The sequence below is a fragment of the Natrix helvetica genome, assembly GCF_964273705.1.
Source record: "Natrix helvetica genome assembly, chromosome: 2".
NCBI lineage: Eukaryota > Metazoa > Chordata > Lepidosauria > Squamata > Natricidae > Natrix > Natrix helvetica.
In genome coordinates this window covers 108,206,200-108,222,953 of record NC_138552.1, presented here as the reverse complement: position 1 = coordinate 108,222,953, position 16,754 = coordinate 108,206,200, and the positions used below count along the sequence as shown (strand labels likewise).

The 16,754-nt window shown below is 38.5% G+C and overlaps 1 protein-coding gene across 1 annotated transcript; it reads left to right on the top strand.

Moving 5' to 3' along the window:
• Positions 1-429: 429 nt before the first annotated feature.
• LOC309387376 (uncharacterized protein) lies at positions 430-15,696 on the top strand (the record flags this gene model as incomplete). Its single annotated transcript, XM_081943848.1, has 10 exons — positions 430-553; positions 2,308-2,473; positions 2,802-3,055; positions 3,450-3,586; positions 4,095-4,242; positions 9,029-9,154; positions 11,082-11,247; positions 11,582-11,835; positions 14,909-15,045; positions 15,547-15,696. Exons 1-10 carry the CDS (start codon positions 469-471, stop codon positions 15,694-15,696), a joined length of 1,623 nt encoding a protein of 540 aa, XP_081799974.1. The 5' UTR covers positions 430-468.
• Between the last annotated feature and the right edge of the window lie 1,058 nt (positions 15,697-16,754).

The following is a 16,754-nucleotide window of genomic DNA, read 5'->3' as shown; positions in this document are numbered from 1 at the left end:
AAATTAAATCAAGTTGAGTTTTTGTCTTGGGATAATTAACTTTTGGGCTATTTGAGCTCGGTACACCATTCAAAGTCTGAAGAAAACCCTCATCATAAAAAAAAAATCATGTCTCGATATTTTTGCAAGAAAGATGGGATACATTTATGCATAAAATAAACATAACATGTATATCTTATGACAGATAGCAATAACATCTCTGCAAAAAATTTCCACTTTCATAGAAAAAATATAACTGCAAGGAAGCTAAGAATCTTTATCATTCAGTATGATAAATGTATTTCCCCAGTATTTATCTGAGAACAGCAATATTAAATTGTTAATAAGGGGAAAATTCATGTGAATTCCATTTTCCTTTCCACCTGTTATTGTTGAGATCCAAGTAACAAAGTTTATATTTTCCACTGTGTACTTTTCCTTTTGATTAAGTCCTTGGAGCAAAGATAATATTGACCCCACAAAATAAATATGCAGCAGGTCCTCTGGTCTACCACTCTGAGGAAGGAAGGCAACATGAAGTTCATTTGGCTGGTAGCATTCTTGGGAGCAGCTGGTAAGCCAATAATTTCTTCATATATTTTCAAGTAGAACTTGAGCGAGCAAACTAGTGAACCTAAGGATTTTTAAAAATCAGTTTAGGTCTGAATTTGTAAAGGTGGGACTCCCAAGCCACCAAAATTAATCTATACAAGTGTTTCTATACTTTGACAACCTAAACGTGTATGGATTTCAATTCCCAGAATTCCCAATTCAGCATGCTAGCTGGAGAATTCTGAATGTTGAAGTCCATACATTTTAAAGGTTGCCAAAGTTGTAAAATACTAGACTAAAAATAGACAAAGGTTATTAATTTTAAATCACATATCTTTAACAATGACATAGCCAAGGAAGTTTCTTGATGCTTTCTTGGTATTTCTGCTGAAGGCAACAAATTATACTCCATAGTGTCTGGCTGAGGTAACGTATCCCCAGGTATAATAGCAAGTCAAGAAAGAGTTGTAGCCAGGAAAAACTTAGAGCAGGCAAATTGCTTTTTAAGGCAACAGACTTTAGACCAGTGATGGCGAACCTATGGCACGTGTGCCACAGGTGGCACGCTGAGCCATTTATCAGGGCACGCGAGGCGCTGCCTTTTCATCTGACTTCCTGTTTGCTCGGAGGGTCGTTTTGAGCGCTCTGAAGGCGTCAGGGATTGTCCGGTGGCTTCCCTGATGCCTCTGGATGGCATCCAGGGGCGGGGGAGGCTGTTTTTGCCCTCCCCAGGCTCCTATAAAGCCTCTGGAGCCTGGGGAGGGTGAAAAAAGCTTGTAAAAATGGAGGGGGAGAGCGCCTGTAGTGCGCGCTTGTGCACTGGGAGTCGCACATTGCATTATGGGTGCGGCACGCCCACATACAACCCCCCTGCGCTCCCCCCACTTATGGCACGTGAGCCAAAAAAGGTTTGCCATCGCTGCTTTAGACAAACTAAATTAGGATCCCCAGTCCCTCAAATATTCTACCCATACCTTGAAACAGAATCATTAGCCATGCCATATACTTGCAGGAGACAGATGATCTAATAAAAGTTCAAAATACAAAACGTCCAATAAAAGAGGGAAGCTGTTCAAAGGGACCTTGGCTTAGGGTCCAATTCTCCTTGTCCTACTCAATGTTCTGGGGAAATTATGTGCAACAGAAAGTAAACAACAAACCTGAAGGCAAAAAGGTGTTTCAGAATGTGCAAGGGGCTCATGCATAGCATCTGTCTAGAACTCCTGAAGCCAGATACATCTTCTCCTAGGATTGTATAATTCTGAGGAAAAGCTGCAGAATCACTCCAGGCATGGAGATCTGCTGCATGCGTACTTCCCTACACACCAAAGAATATTCCAAACTTGCATTCTGGTTCATTAATATCTCTTCATAGAAGAGTGGAAATCACTCAAAAGAAAAGGGAAGAGAAGACATTGTGAAAACCTATGGGCCAAGAAATAAGGGCAGGAATTCAACTGCCATGAAAACCAATGGCATTTCTGGGTTCTGTGGTGGAAGTTGACAGAGAGATAGAGTGAATGTAAATTACTTTGAGATAATTTCCTTTTTTATTATTTCCTACATCCTTCTCTCCTTCCTCCCTTCTGACCTCCCTTCTCATATTCCTACTGGCTGACTAGCCAACCATCACTTGCCTGAATGGGATGACAATCCCACCATATGGACCCTTTAAAGTATATCAAAAAATTTGTGAACTCCTTTTGCTAAAATTGGAAAACATTTGGTTCCTGTTTCACCACTATTAAATCTCCTCTAAATATTTTCATTATCCAGTTGCCTTCCCCATCGATGATGAAGACGATGATAAGATTGTGGGTGGCTATACTTGCCAAAAGCATTCTGTTCCCTATCAGGTCTCCCTGAATGTTGGATACCATTTCTGTGGTGGCTCCATCATAAATAACCAATGGGTTGTTTCAGCTGCTCATTGCTATCAATCGTAAGTAATCATCTAATGTTATTTTATTTGGAACACTCCCATTGTGCTCAAATATGTACGTGTATCGGTAAATTTAATAAAGGATATAAACACATGTTCTATATTTAGGTATGGGTGCATACAAATGTATAGAAGTGTTCATTGCTTACCCACTACTGGAAGCCAACATGCAATTGTGTCCATCATTTTCTGGATTCAGCCATTCTGGGCAACAGGATGCCTTTGTGAATGACAATATTAGTGGGCCTGGCTTTTATCTTACAGCATGTTAAAGTAGGTTGGATGAAAATAGATATGACCAAAATCTCTGTTTCTTGTTTTGATTCAGCCGAATCCAACTGAGCCTTGGGGAACACAGTTTGACCAAAGATGATGGTTCCGAGCAGCACATTGATGCAGTCAAAATCATTCCCCATCCCAACTTCAACCGCAGAACTTTGGACAATGACATCATGCTCATCAAACTGTCCAAACCAGCCAGTCTCAATTCCCGTGTTTCAGCAATCCGTCTACCAAGCAGCTGTCCGTCCACTGGAGCAAAATGTTTAGTCTCTGGCTGGGGCAACATTCTCAGCAGTGGCAGTGAGTCTTCTTCATGTTCTTTGATCAAGATAGAGTCATCTGTGATCATGTTCAGTTCAGTTTATTGAGCAAAGCTAATCATTATAGAAGGTAAATTGCTACCGGTAATACAAAAATATTTCTGGCTTTCATTTCCTGCCATTTCCATTATAAAACTGACCATGCCATGTAAAACAATGTACCTCAATTAAATAAACAGAACTTGCCTTAAGTCCAGGATTTGGTCAGCTGGAAGATTTTTGCATTGAAGCAGAAGATAATTGACATCCTTAGAGCAACAATTTTATAGGAGGGGGGGGAGCTTCATTTCTGTCATTGTGCTGTTCAAACATTCTAGGGAAAGTCTAATATCTATTTCTGGAAATGAATACAATTTCTTTTATCTTTCCCACAGCACACTATCCAGACCTCCTACAGTGCCTGAATGTTCCTGTACTTTCTCAGAGTGAGTGCAATAAGGCTTATCCAGGAAAAATCACCAACAATATGTTTTGTGCAGGATACCTGGAAGGTGGAAAAGACTCTTGTCAGGTAAATAATTTCCCCATTTTTATCATATATTTTAGATGGTGTTTAAAACATATCCCACTGAATAAATTAAATTCATAGCTAACTGGTGCTTAAGGCTGAGGATATAATAGAGAAGTGGGTAGTTGGAGAGAGATATCTACAGTATATTCAGGAGCTGTTTCTGCAACTTCTCTGGTCTTCAGTTGCCTGCTTCTTCTAATGAATAACAAACAACATCAATCATATCACCTCCAGCTCTTATTAGGTTATGAACTATACGTCGGATCTATCTTCTCTTTTAAGAAACTCTTACAAGCTAGATGGAGCATTGCTGGATTTTCATCCTATCCTGGAAACAATTATGACATCTAATATAGAAGCGTATTAAATCAATTCCATTGGAAAACTTTTTTTTTACTTTAGGCAATCTATTCCTTGTCTCTATCCACCAGAGTCTGAGATAATGCAAATTGTATTTCTTCACTCAATATTCTGCTTTCTGAATACATGTTCATCCTTTCTTTCCCAGGGAGACTCTGGTGGCCCAGTTGTCTGCAATGGAGTACTCCAAGGAATTGTCTCTTGGGGCTATGGATGTGCTCAGAAAGGCCTCCCTGGTGTCTACACTAAAGTTTGCAACTACATTTCCTGGATTCAGCAAATCACCAGTTCCAACTGATCTGTACTTCCTGTTCCTTTTCACAGCCATAGCTAACACTTCACAGACTGAGGAGAGAGAGATTAAAGCTGCAAAAATAAAAAATTAAATTATGCAATGGCAAGCCTGGTGATTGGTATCTTTCTTTGGTGGTGGGGAAAGGTCTTGGCCTTTAAACTAGATGAGTTTTAATTCTTTTCAATGATCACATTCAAAATTAGTGAAATGATGATAAAGGAGCTGAGATGAATCAGTTCTTAGATGGAAGTCTGATCTGAACTACAAGAGGTACACACTGGAGTGTGATTCTGAAAATGTCAAAGAAGAATGCAAGTTGACAATGACATTGTCATGTGATGTTGCACTTCATAACTGCATTGCTAAGAGACAGAAATTTGAGTCCTAATTACCATTGTGAAGCAAGTATTTCAGGATCAGATTGCAGTTCTAAGTGGTTTTAGTGTCTTATTACAGTGTCCAATTCTGAAGATGAAGGAACCAAACAGTATTTGTGTTCACAAGGTTGGGATCCAAAGTGTTGTGTGCATCTTTAAAATCAGTTGGTTCATGTACATGGTCTAGTATCATTTCACCTTGGCATTTGTGTATGCAAATCACTGTGGAATAAAACAATCTCCCTGGTTCACAAATATTTGCATGGAACACTACTGAGCCAGGAGAGAATTGGAGAAGAAAATTGATTCATCCTGGGCTGCCCCTTTGATCTTGCAGTGACAATTTTCTCTGGAATTCTATATCAACTATTGGTGGGAGTTGATAGCAACTTGATGGCACATAACATCTTGATGGCACATAATCAATCCAACTCATGTAATTAGGTTTAATAGTGTTCATATGTCCCACCATCTTTGCTCATCCTACACATCTATTGGGGAGAGGCAAGCTTTGGGACTTTTTCATTAAACAATGTCATCTTGTGGGACCCCAGAATTGCAACTTTCTTTTGGCAGTTTTTCAGCCTACATAGTGAGTCACCTTCTAGAAGCAATGAAACACATCTGGAGAGTACCAGAGTGGAGAAGATTGCTTTAAACTACTTGCTTTTATATCCATGTTCCAAATAACATTCTACCATGTGTTTGCAACCTGTCATTTGTAACAGTCAAAATTCTATCAGGTTACATAGTGATATATAAGAGAGAAATGCAATCTAATTTTGCCAGATTTCCTCTGCCAGAAATATTGCAGTGATCCAGAAAGGTTTTTAGTGCTCTAGGTTCCTTTGATTCAGATCCTGTATAACTGAAATGGTTTCGGCTTATACGTCTTTGTGGCATGCAGGGAGGCTGCAGCACTGCAAAGTTGATGTTTAGGTGTGAAACCTGGAGCTCACTGTGCCTTAGAAATGGCACAGAAATATAGTGCTGGTTTTGTAGACTCATCTGGAGGAATCTTGAGAGAACCATGGGTCACATGTAACTTGTCTATGGTGTAGTGTTTGATTTTCATCCATGGAGTGTTTTGTTGTATGGTGTAGCCAATGGTCATTCTGTATGTCTACTGTTGTGCTCCTTCCAATGCTTTGTAGCTATCCCAGGGAAGTGGGGGGCAGTTGCTTATAACCACACACTCTTCAAATCAAAAAGTGCTGTTTTGCTATTTTTTTTTAAAGCCTTGCGGCACCAATATTTCATATAAAATCCTGCTTATATATCACTAGAGAAAGCTTTAAAAATGCACAATCATTTAAAACCCAGGCACACTTTAAAAAAAAAACACCAAAAATGCACCTCAGTTTTAACAGCATTTTTTGAAATTTTATTTTTGCTTTTTGACTCATCTTTAACTGTTAATGGACTGGTAGAATGCTGATTTATTCTATAAACCCTTGCTGGATTTTAATGTAGATTTTTTACTTCTTTTTAATGCTTTATTTTGGAGTTGTGAATCACTTTTGCTTTAGCCTTATGGAAGTCGATGGCGAGAGGACTCTCCACTGGGTAGTGAAAGTGACCTGATTTGAGTTACATTTACACTGATTTTTACTACAAGGATTTTGTTTCCTCTTAGTTTTTAAAAGCTCTGATCTTATTTCTTTTAACTTCTGGTGGGAACTTCTTTTTCTTTTCACTTTTCACTGTGGAAATATTATCTCAATATTTTCTGCAGTTATTCTGTTGTGATACAATTACAACTTACAAGGATCTTGTCCTTGAGAGCAACTGTTTACATTTGGTTGTGAAAGGTCAGCTACAAGAGTGTTTGAATTATCTTAAAAATCCAAACAACAATAAATTAAGGATTTTGAATATTATTCATCGTATATTCCTTACAATATCCATAAGAAAGAGATATAAAAGAAAGGCGAAAACCAAATAAGTTTAATGTTAAAACCCTTTGGAAAGTCTTTGAAAAAATGTTTTTCAAATTACAAGCTCAAATTAAAAAATTGAATAAAAAGTTTCAAAACAATGGATTAAAATCAACCCCAAAATGGCACTCAGACACAAGTTACAGCAACTAAATCAGACTTCCAGTTGGATGGATTGGACTCTATCTTGTTGCTAGCAGATTTGAAGGAGAAGGAGACTGCTTTGAGAATTGCTGGCTTGTTGGAGAAGGCTGAAAGGAGCATGGATTCAAAAGAGTTGGAGATGACAGAATCAATGAATGATGGACTGGACTTTCTTAAGAAAATTTATGGAAATTGGGGCATGGACTTATTATATCCAATCAGAAAACAAGAGATGACACATTTCAACTTGTAGGAAGATTCTTTGAACAACAAATGCTGTGGAGATATTTTTAACAAATATTTATGATTTGGGGGAATGAGATGCAATTGTTGGGAAAGATCCCAGCTAAAATGTTAAGGAAAAGTTTTATCATTAAGAATCAAGCAAGGATATCGGATTCTGGAAGGATCAGAGATAATCTTTGCAGTGGTTTATGGTAGATCAGAAGCTGTTGTGGACTTTCTACAAGTTAAATATAATAATAGATAGTTTACAGAGGTCTTTCAAGTTTAATTTTGCTGTTGGCTTTACCTGTTAACTATTTCTTTTTCTATAGTAGATAGATGCCAGGTCAAATTGGTGGAGTAAACATAGTTGTAGAAGTTCATAAACTGTGGGCCTGTTTTACAAGGGAGGGAGGAACTATTATTGTTGAAATACATTTATCAGTATTCAACTGGGGGATCTATTTATATGGGTTTTTTTAATGCATTTTTAATGTCTTGTTTAAGCTTTGCTTTGTTCTTATTTTGGAGGGGATGATTTTATTTTGTGAATAAAATAAAATAAATATTGAAAAAAAGAAAAGAAAATGCACAGTCAAGGAACAGAGCTGTGGGAAAGCTGCCACACCAGGCTACAAACTTTATAGCTTTTAAAAAGCACTTTGTTTTCCCTTTCTTAATCAAATGGATTCTCAGAGCAAACAACAGGAAGAGGATGAGCCAAACTTTCTATGACTTATTTTCTCCCAATCGCATTATTTTTTAACATACATGTAATCATATGAGGGACTGGAATACTGTACAAGAGACACAAGTTTGATTCTCTCTTGGCTGCATCAGATGAATTAAGGTCACTCACTGTTCCTCAACCCAGCCAATCTCATGGGCTAATTCTACAGACCTATTAAAGGAGGCTCAGAAGGGTGGCCCTCTCACTACCTGGGTAAGCTAAAACTTTCCACTTTTTCTTTCTACCTTTCCATCTAAACAGAATGCTGAACTCAGCTGAAAATAACATAAAAGACCAAAATAAACTCAAAGATCATATGATAAAAAGCCAGATGTCAGTATTGAGAGCCTTGTACAATAATAAATTGTTTAATATATCAAGTATAATTTATAATTCTGTAGTAATCATATTTAAGACAGAAGACAGTAATCAGACATCAAAAGCTGATTCACTTCTACTCTAGCAGGGACTTCTCAAAACATTCAAACAAACCTCCTAATTTTCGCTTCTTGATCAGTTTGTTTCCTCAGCTTTTTCCTGCTGCAAAGTTTCTCTTTTTTCTTCCTTTTTCCTAACATTATTGTTCTGTGTTTTCTTTTGTTTTTAAATTTTGGGAGTGGCAAAATGTATCCATCCACTTGAGAAAAGGAATCCCTACCTGCCCTTATCTGCACACCAAATACTTCCCACTGCATTTCTCCTATTGCAAGAAAAGTCCCAGCTTGACACCTGCCCTTGAATCCTGGCCCAGAAGAAGCTCTCTGGAGCACCTCTTTGGTGGCAGGAAGGACTTCGAGCCTCTCTAACCAAGCAGGAAGTGAAGGTGGGGACCTGCAATGCCAGAGAAGCTCATCTCTCTTCCAGTTACGGAGCTGACTCACTAACAATGTTAAACTGAATTAAACACAAATGTTCAAGTATAATTGAGTTTTCATTTGTAAAATGAAAACTCATTTAAACAAAGATATGACCAAAACCAAGAGTGAGGTTAATATTAGTTTTGTGGACTCTGCTGAGAGAAACATTCCGTTTCTGCTTTTAACTGAAATGTTATGACCATGTTCAATGTACTTTTTCACCCACATTCTGGTCTCCAACAAAACCCATGAACCTTTGAAATAATAACATTGCCACAAAATTATTCCACTTCATAGAAATAATATTTACTCACCTGTAAGAATAGAATATTTAACCTTTAGTATGATACATTCAGTATCAACAGTATTGATCTAAGAATGACCGTATTAAATGGTTGGATGGATCAAATAAGGGGGAAACCCATGTGAATTTCATCTTTCCTCTCCACCTGTTATTGGTTGAATTCCAAGTAACGAAGTTTGTATTTTCCATTGCGTATTTTTGCTTTCGATTGAGTCCTTGGAGCAAAGGTATTATTGGTCCCACAACATAAATATGTGCAGCAGCTCCTCTGGTCTTCCTCTTTGACGAAGGAAAGCAACATGATGTTCATTTGGCTGGTAGCATTCTTGGGAGCAGCTGGTAAGTCAATCAATTTCCTCAGAACAAGTGCTGAGCAGTCTCATTTTGAGATTGGAAAGAGACCTCTATAGATTTTCAAGCAGAATTTGAACAGCAAACTAGTGAACCTGAGAACTTTTAATAACAATTCAGGGCTGAATTTATAAAGGTGAGGCTCCCAAGCCACCAAGATTAATATATAGATTTTTTTCCAGGGAATTCTAGAGTTTAAGGACCAGATATCAAAAAGCTGTCAAAGTTAGACAAATACCATTAATTTTGAACCAGGTGTCTTTGTGGATGAAATAGCCAAGGAAAGTTGTGTTCCAGCCGAAGCTGCTAAACTATTCTGCACAGTGTGTGGGCTAGTGTAACTTATTCCCAGTAATAACTGCACATGGAAAAAAAAGTGTTGTAGACAGGAACAGCTGAGAACAAGCAAACTCTTATTTGGAGCAATGACATCAGATAAAGCCTAGGCTCTTTAAAACTAAACCCAAATATTCTTAAAGATTATTCATAACTTGAAACTCAAATCTTTATCAACTCCCTGTTCTTGCATTATAGAAATGGTTCCATAAAAGAGAAAAACTATTCAAAGGATTTTTGATTGGGGGCTGTGCAGTACGTGAAGGCAAAAAGATATTACTGAATGTAGAAGGGGCAGTCTATAACTCATGAAATCAGACCCACCTTTTTCTAGGGTTGCAGATCACCCAATTGTGCAATCCGGGGTTGGGGGATTCAGTATCTCTAAGAAAATGGAAATATGTCATATGCATATCTTCCCATATTCCAAAGCAGGCTTTTGCCAATGGGAGACAAAATAAGGGCATTGTCACACTTGACATGAAGACAGGTGGTATTTCTCACTGTTCTTTCAACTTGATTTTGTTGTCCTCTTCTTGACAATAGCCACTTTAATGGAGAAAAGCCTGGTTCATTACTTCTTATTCTTTATTGGATTTTATGAATACATGGTCTGTTTGAAAGAAGTTCATGTTTCTTAAAAGAAGTGAAAATGTCTAAGTGTGTGAAACTGAATATTGGGAGATATCTAAGAGTTAAATGAAGAATGGAAAACTTAACAGGAATCTACAATAAAATAAAAAGAGACTGGCCAGACCAAACACATTGGCAAACTGGTGCAGAACTATTGTGGACATTAGGATTGTTTAGTAGTTAAGAAATGTATAGTGAATGTAAATCTACGTTTCAATATATTTCCTTTTCTATTACTTCCTACATTCCTCTCTCTTCCCTTTCACCCTCCCTCCTTGCTCATATTACTTCCTACTAGCTGACTTGTCTGAATGGGATGAAGATCCCATCATATGCACCCTTCAAACTATACCAAAAAATGTATGAATCCCTTCACAAATGAGGTTCAATCTGCAAAGCAAATATATGAAGGGGGAATGAGCAGGTTGAGCAGAAAAGAGAGGCGGAGAGACTTATGGACAAAGTTTATGAAATCTGAAAAATGGGAAGTTTGAAGACAAAAAAACACATTGACAGACTGGTGCAGGAATATGGTGGACAATAGGATGATTTAGTAGTTAAGAGAGTGAATGAAAATGTATCTACATTTGGATAGATTTCTTTTCTATTATTTCTTGCATTCTTCTTCCCATCCTCTCTTCTGCCTTCTCTTCCTTCTTCCTCATATAACTTCCTACTGGTTTTTTTTTTTTCATATTTCACAATGCTGCTTACCTAGACAAGGAATAGCATTCTGGGTTATGCATGCATTTAGTATACATCAGCCATTCATATAAAACTGGCAGACTGGCCATCTTGTGGCCTATATGAATAAGATGAAGATCTCATAATGGGAAACCCTCAAAGTTCACCCAAGATATTATGAATCCCTGCCGCTAAAAAGTGGTGAATATTTGGTTCCTATTTCACTACTATGGAATCTTCTCTAAATATTTTCATTATCCAGTGGCCTTCCCCATCGATGATGAAGACGATGATAAAATTGTGGGTGGCTACACCTGCCAAAAGCATTCCGTTCCCTATCAGGTCTCCTTGAATTTCGGGCAACATATCTGTGGTGGCTCCATCATAAACAATGAATGGATTGTTTCAGCTGCTCACTGCAGTAGATCGTAAGTAATTTTGTGTTCTTATTTTATTTGGAACATCACCATTGCATTGATATATTTACTTGTATTAGTAAATCGAATAAAGGATACACATACATACTTTTATTTGCAGATAAGTGTACACACGTATTTGTAGAAGTGTTCATTGCCTGCCCAATAGTGGAAGTCAACATACAATTGTGTCCATCTTTTTCAGGATTCAGCCATTCTGGGCAACAGGATGCCCTTGTGAGTGGCAATATTAGTGGGCTTGGCTTTTGACTTACTGCAAGTTAAAGGTACGGAAGTTAGATTAAAGTAGATATGACCAAAATCTCTATTTCTTGTTTTGATTCAGCCGATTCCAAGTGAGACTTGGGGAACATAGTTTGACCAAAAATGATGGTTCAGAGCAGCACATTGATGCAGTCAAAATCATTCCTCATCCCAAATACAACCCCAAAACTTTGGACAATGACATCATGCTCATCAAATTATCCAAACCAGCCAGTCTCAATTCCCGTGTTTCAGCAATCCGTCTGCCAAGCAGCTGTCCATCCACCGGAGAAATATGTTTAGTCTCTGGCTGGGGCAACACCCTCAGTAGTGGTGGTGAGTCTTCTTCATGTTCTTTGATAAAGATAGAGTCAAGATGTGATTATATACACTTTGCTTTATTGGTTACAGAGGGTAAATTGCTAATAGAAATTTATTTTTGGCATTCATTTCCCTTCAAAGTCCATTATAAATATCACCGTGTCAAGTAAAACAATATTCAGGTAGTCTTCACCTTGCAATTATCTGTTTAGTGATTTAGTCACAGACCAGCAAATAAAAGCATTAAAACAATAATAATGGTAAAAATTACAGAATAATATATTACAATTGGTGGTGGGTTAACCATGGACAGTTAAGTTTGCTTAATTGCAGAATTTGGCCACATTCAAAGAAATTACTTCATATGAATCTTATAACAGTACCCTGTTTCCCTGAAAATAAGACCTCCCCGGATAATAAGCCCAATTGGGCTTTTGAGCGCATGCACTAAAATAAGTCCGCCCCCTAAAATAAGCCCTCCCCAAAATATTGCAACACAGCAGCAGCCATGAGGTGACTATTCTCACCACCTCCTGCACCTCAAAAATGATAAGACCTCCCTGAAAATAAGGCCAAGTGCTTATTTCAGGGGTCAAAAGAAAATAAGACCCTGTCTTATTTTCAGGGAAACACAGTAGTTGGATATATATAAGACCAGTATTTCCCAGATATTTTATTAGTAAGTTGTTATAAATTGAGGCTGTGCATTCTTATAGGAGATACAGTATAACAGGACATAAACTATAGTTTCAGTTGCCCCTTGTCCATAGATATTTTTCAGCTCATATGATATATTTATATATATATAGGCCCTCCACAATCGCTGGGCAAAATATGTTGCGGCATGCTAAGGTTAATACCTTCAGATTTTTGGGATGGTTAATTAATATATAAATATCTCACAGCTTTAAAGGGAAAGTATGACTGCTCAGATAAACATTCTTGTGAAGAGTAGCCCAATCTTGTTGGATTTCCATATCTTTAATACAGTAGTATCTCAGTACTCAGCGTTATTTGGTTCTAGGAGTACACGGAAGTTAGTACTGATGAGTACCAATAATAATGAGTACCAAACAAATGTTTGCCATAACGAGTCAGAAGGCAGCCAATATTGACAAGTTCTAGCTTGTGTATTGAGTACCAAACAAACGGTGAGTACAGGGACACAATTTTCACCTCAACATGCATTGAGTATCAAATTCAATGAGTTTCAAAGCGGTTGAGTACCAAGGTACCACTGTACATTGTTTAAGTCCACTTAATGTACATTCATAGCTCTTCATTAGAAGCACTTCCCTTGAGAAACCAAGATATTGAAGTGTTTTGAGATGGGCCTGAACCATACTGATATGAAATTGTCTTCTACAAGAAGAGAACTCAAACCTGTAGAGAAAAAGAATGTTTTAACCAGTGTGCAAAAATGTAAATTCATACACCTGTTTCAATTTTGGTTAGTCCTGCCTCCCAACAGAGAACTACATTTGGGACACAGTCAGGGGTGGGTTCCTGCCAGTTCTAACTTCTTCTATAGAAGAGGTTCCACAAATCTACAGTGCCGTTTAGAACTGGTTCCAGCTCCCTCCCCCCCCCCCTGTCGGCAAATCATCAAGATGAAGAGCAAGAGGAGGAATTTTGGGAGTTGAAGTCCACAAGTCTTAAAGTTGTCAAGTTTGAACACCCCTGGGGGTTTTTTTCTAAAGGATTAGGAGTGCAAGGGTCTTGTAACATGGCAGCTTTAAGACTTGCACACTTCAATGCCAGAGTTCCTGAGCCAACATGACTGAAGGAGGAATTCTGGGAGTTGAAGTCCACAAGTCTTAAAGCTGTCAGGTTTTAACACCCCTGGGGGGGGGGTTTCCTAAAGGGTTAGGGGTGCAAGGGTCTTGTAACGTGACAGCTTTAAGACTTGCGTGCTTCAAATGCCAGTTTCTGAGCCAACATTTTAGTTGCTAAGCAAGAGCGTTGTTAAGTGAGTTTCACCACATTTTACAAGTTGGCCACGCCCACCCAGTCACATGGCTGACAATCCACTCCCACCCAGTCACATGGCCGGCAAGCCACTCCCACCCAGTCACATGGCTGACAAGCCACTCCCACAAAGCAGGCCACACCTAGAGAAGAAGTTCTAAAAAAATTTGAAACCCACCACTGGACACAGCGTACAACCTGAAATACGACTCTTAGGAATTTGGACTGCACTCTTTCCAGAGAAGTAAGAGAAGAGTAAGGTCCCAGCTGAGCACCAAATGGAATTGTGTGGGAGTCTTAGCTGAATATAACTTCAGTGGTGCTGAAAAATACTGTGGTGCCCTGGAAAAATGAAAAGATTGGATTGCTACCACTGGGGTTTGGGGGGGGGGGTATTCTGGATGACATGGTTTAGATGTCCACTGCATTTAGTAGAGTTATGGAAAACCAGATATTTAAAGGATATGATTTGCTTGAAGTTTGGACCATTTATCTTCCAGGCATGCAATTTAAGTCTTTTTGCGAAGATCATAATCTTAGTTTTGCTATAATTGATTTTAAAAGCCTATTCAGTGCAGTAACTAACCAGAGCATTCAAGGCTCATTTAAGTCCAATTTGGGTTTGTGATTAAAGTGCTACATCATCTGCAATATGAGCTGCAATATATCTATTAGCTAGTTTAGGGGATGATGCTCTAATTGGTTTAACTGGGCCGCAAGTGGATTTATAGACAGATTAAAGAGTAGAGAGGCTAGTTAGTTAATGTTGCTAACTTAACAATTGCAATGATTCACTTATCAACTGTGGTGAGAAAGGTTGTAAAACAAGGCAAAATATACTTAACAACTGTCGGGCTTAGCAACAAAAATTTTCAACTCAGTTGTGGCCGTAAGAGGAGATCTACCTGTATTCCAATTAGAAACTCAGAATTTGCCTTAAATCTGGGCAACTGGAACATTTTTTCTCACGAAAGAATGCTTGGCATCCTTAGGGCAACTATATTATAAGGTCTAATAGAGATTCTTCTTTTCTATTATTTCTATTTCTGTAGAAGATTTCTAGTGCATGTCTAATATTTACTTCTGAAAATAAACCCAGCCTCTTTGATCTTTCCCATAGTAAACTTTCCAGACCTCCTACAGTGCCTGAATGTCCCTATACTCTCAGAGACTGAGTGCATTGGGGCTTATCCAAAGAAAATCACCAACAATATGTTTTGTGCAGGATACCTGGAAGGTGGAAAAGACTCTTGTCAGGTAAACCTTTCCTCCACTATTAGCGAACATTTCAGATGGTGCTCAAAAATCTCCTGCTATATAAATTACTTTCATAGCTAGCTGATGTAAGGCCTGGGAATATAATAGCAAGATGGTAGTTGGGGGAGAGATCCTTACATTCAGGAGTTGTTTCTGAAACCTCTGTGATCTTTGCTTGTTTCTAATGAACAATGAAGCAACATCAATCGCCTGACCTCCAGTTTTTATTATGTTATGAACTGTACGTTGAATCTGCCTTCTCTTTTAAGAAGCTCTTATCAGAAAGCAGTAGCATTTCTGAGATTTTCATCCCATCCTGGTAGCAATTATGTCACCTAATATAGAGTGGTATTAAAGTAATTTCACCTAGAAGATCTTTTATCACCTGTAATATGTTCCATTCCTTCACCCACTAGAGCGTGCAAATTATAGATAATGCAAGTTATCTTTGCTCACTTGCTATCTTGCTTGCTGAAAACATGGTCATCATTTTCTTTTCAGTGTGATTCTGGTGGTCCGGTTGTCTGCAATGGGGAACTCCAAGGAATTGTCTCTTGGGGGAGAGGATGTGCTCAGAAAGGCTTCCCTGGTGTCTACACCACAGTTTGCAACTACATTTCCTGGATTCAAGACACCATCAGTTCCAACTGATCTGCACTTCCTGTCTGGAAAGCTCCCTTTTTGCATCTATAGATGACATTTTACAGATTGAGAAGAGAGAGATTGCATGTGCAAAAATAAAAAAAACTAAGTTGTGCAATAGCAAGCCTGGTGATTGGCATCTTTCTTTTGTGGGGAAGAAAGCTCTTGGTCTTTAAACAAGATGAATTTTAATCTCTTTCAATAATCACATTCAAAGATAGCAAAATGATGAGACAAGCTATGAAGAATTAGTAAGAATAGCTCCTTTGATAGAACTGCTAGGAATTACAAAAGATTCGATGGTGGATGGTGACGATGATCCAATTAATTGAGTCCAGAAGGTATGTGTTAACCTCAATATAAAGATAAAACATGATCACCCAATCTGCAACATTTAAGTGTCAAGGCATCAAAGATATCTTTAAAACAGTCTTGAGTAGGCTCCTGAATACCAGGAAGTAAAGGAGTTAGGCAAATGCCTGGGGTCAGCTGCATTCCATAGTTTGGGAGCAGCCATATGGAAGGCCTGTTTTGTTATTCACCTACTCTTTATTTGTAGATTTCTTTTGTAGGAACTTAGATTGGAGACAATCCTAAGAACTAGCCCCTCAGAGATATGATTATTTTACAGGTCTGGGCAGAGGAGCTTGTTCAGCACCTGACGGACAAAATCACTTGGATCTGTTCCCAGTTGGATCCCATGCATGTAGATAGTCGATGTGAGATGCCCAGGGAGAGGTCTTTCCCTATTATCTAGGTAGAGCTTGATCCTGTTGGCCCTGATGAAGTGGACAGAGCTCTTGATACTGTCAATGCCATCACCTGTCAGACACTTGTTCCTCCTGGATGATGAAAGCCTCCAGGATGGCAACTAGTGAGTGTGTCCAGGCCAGTGGTGGGTTTCAAATTTTTTAGAACCTATCCTGTGGGTGTGGCCTATTTTATGGGTGTGGCTTGGCAGTCATGTGACCGGGCAGGTATGGCCAACTTGACATCACTCATGCACACTCAGTCACATGACCACCCCCACCCCCAAGGCATGTGGCAAAAATTTTTGGGACTCCTAT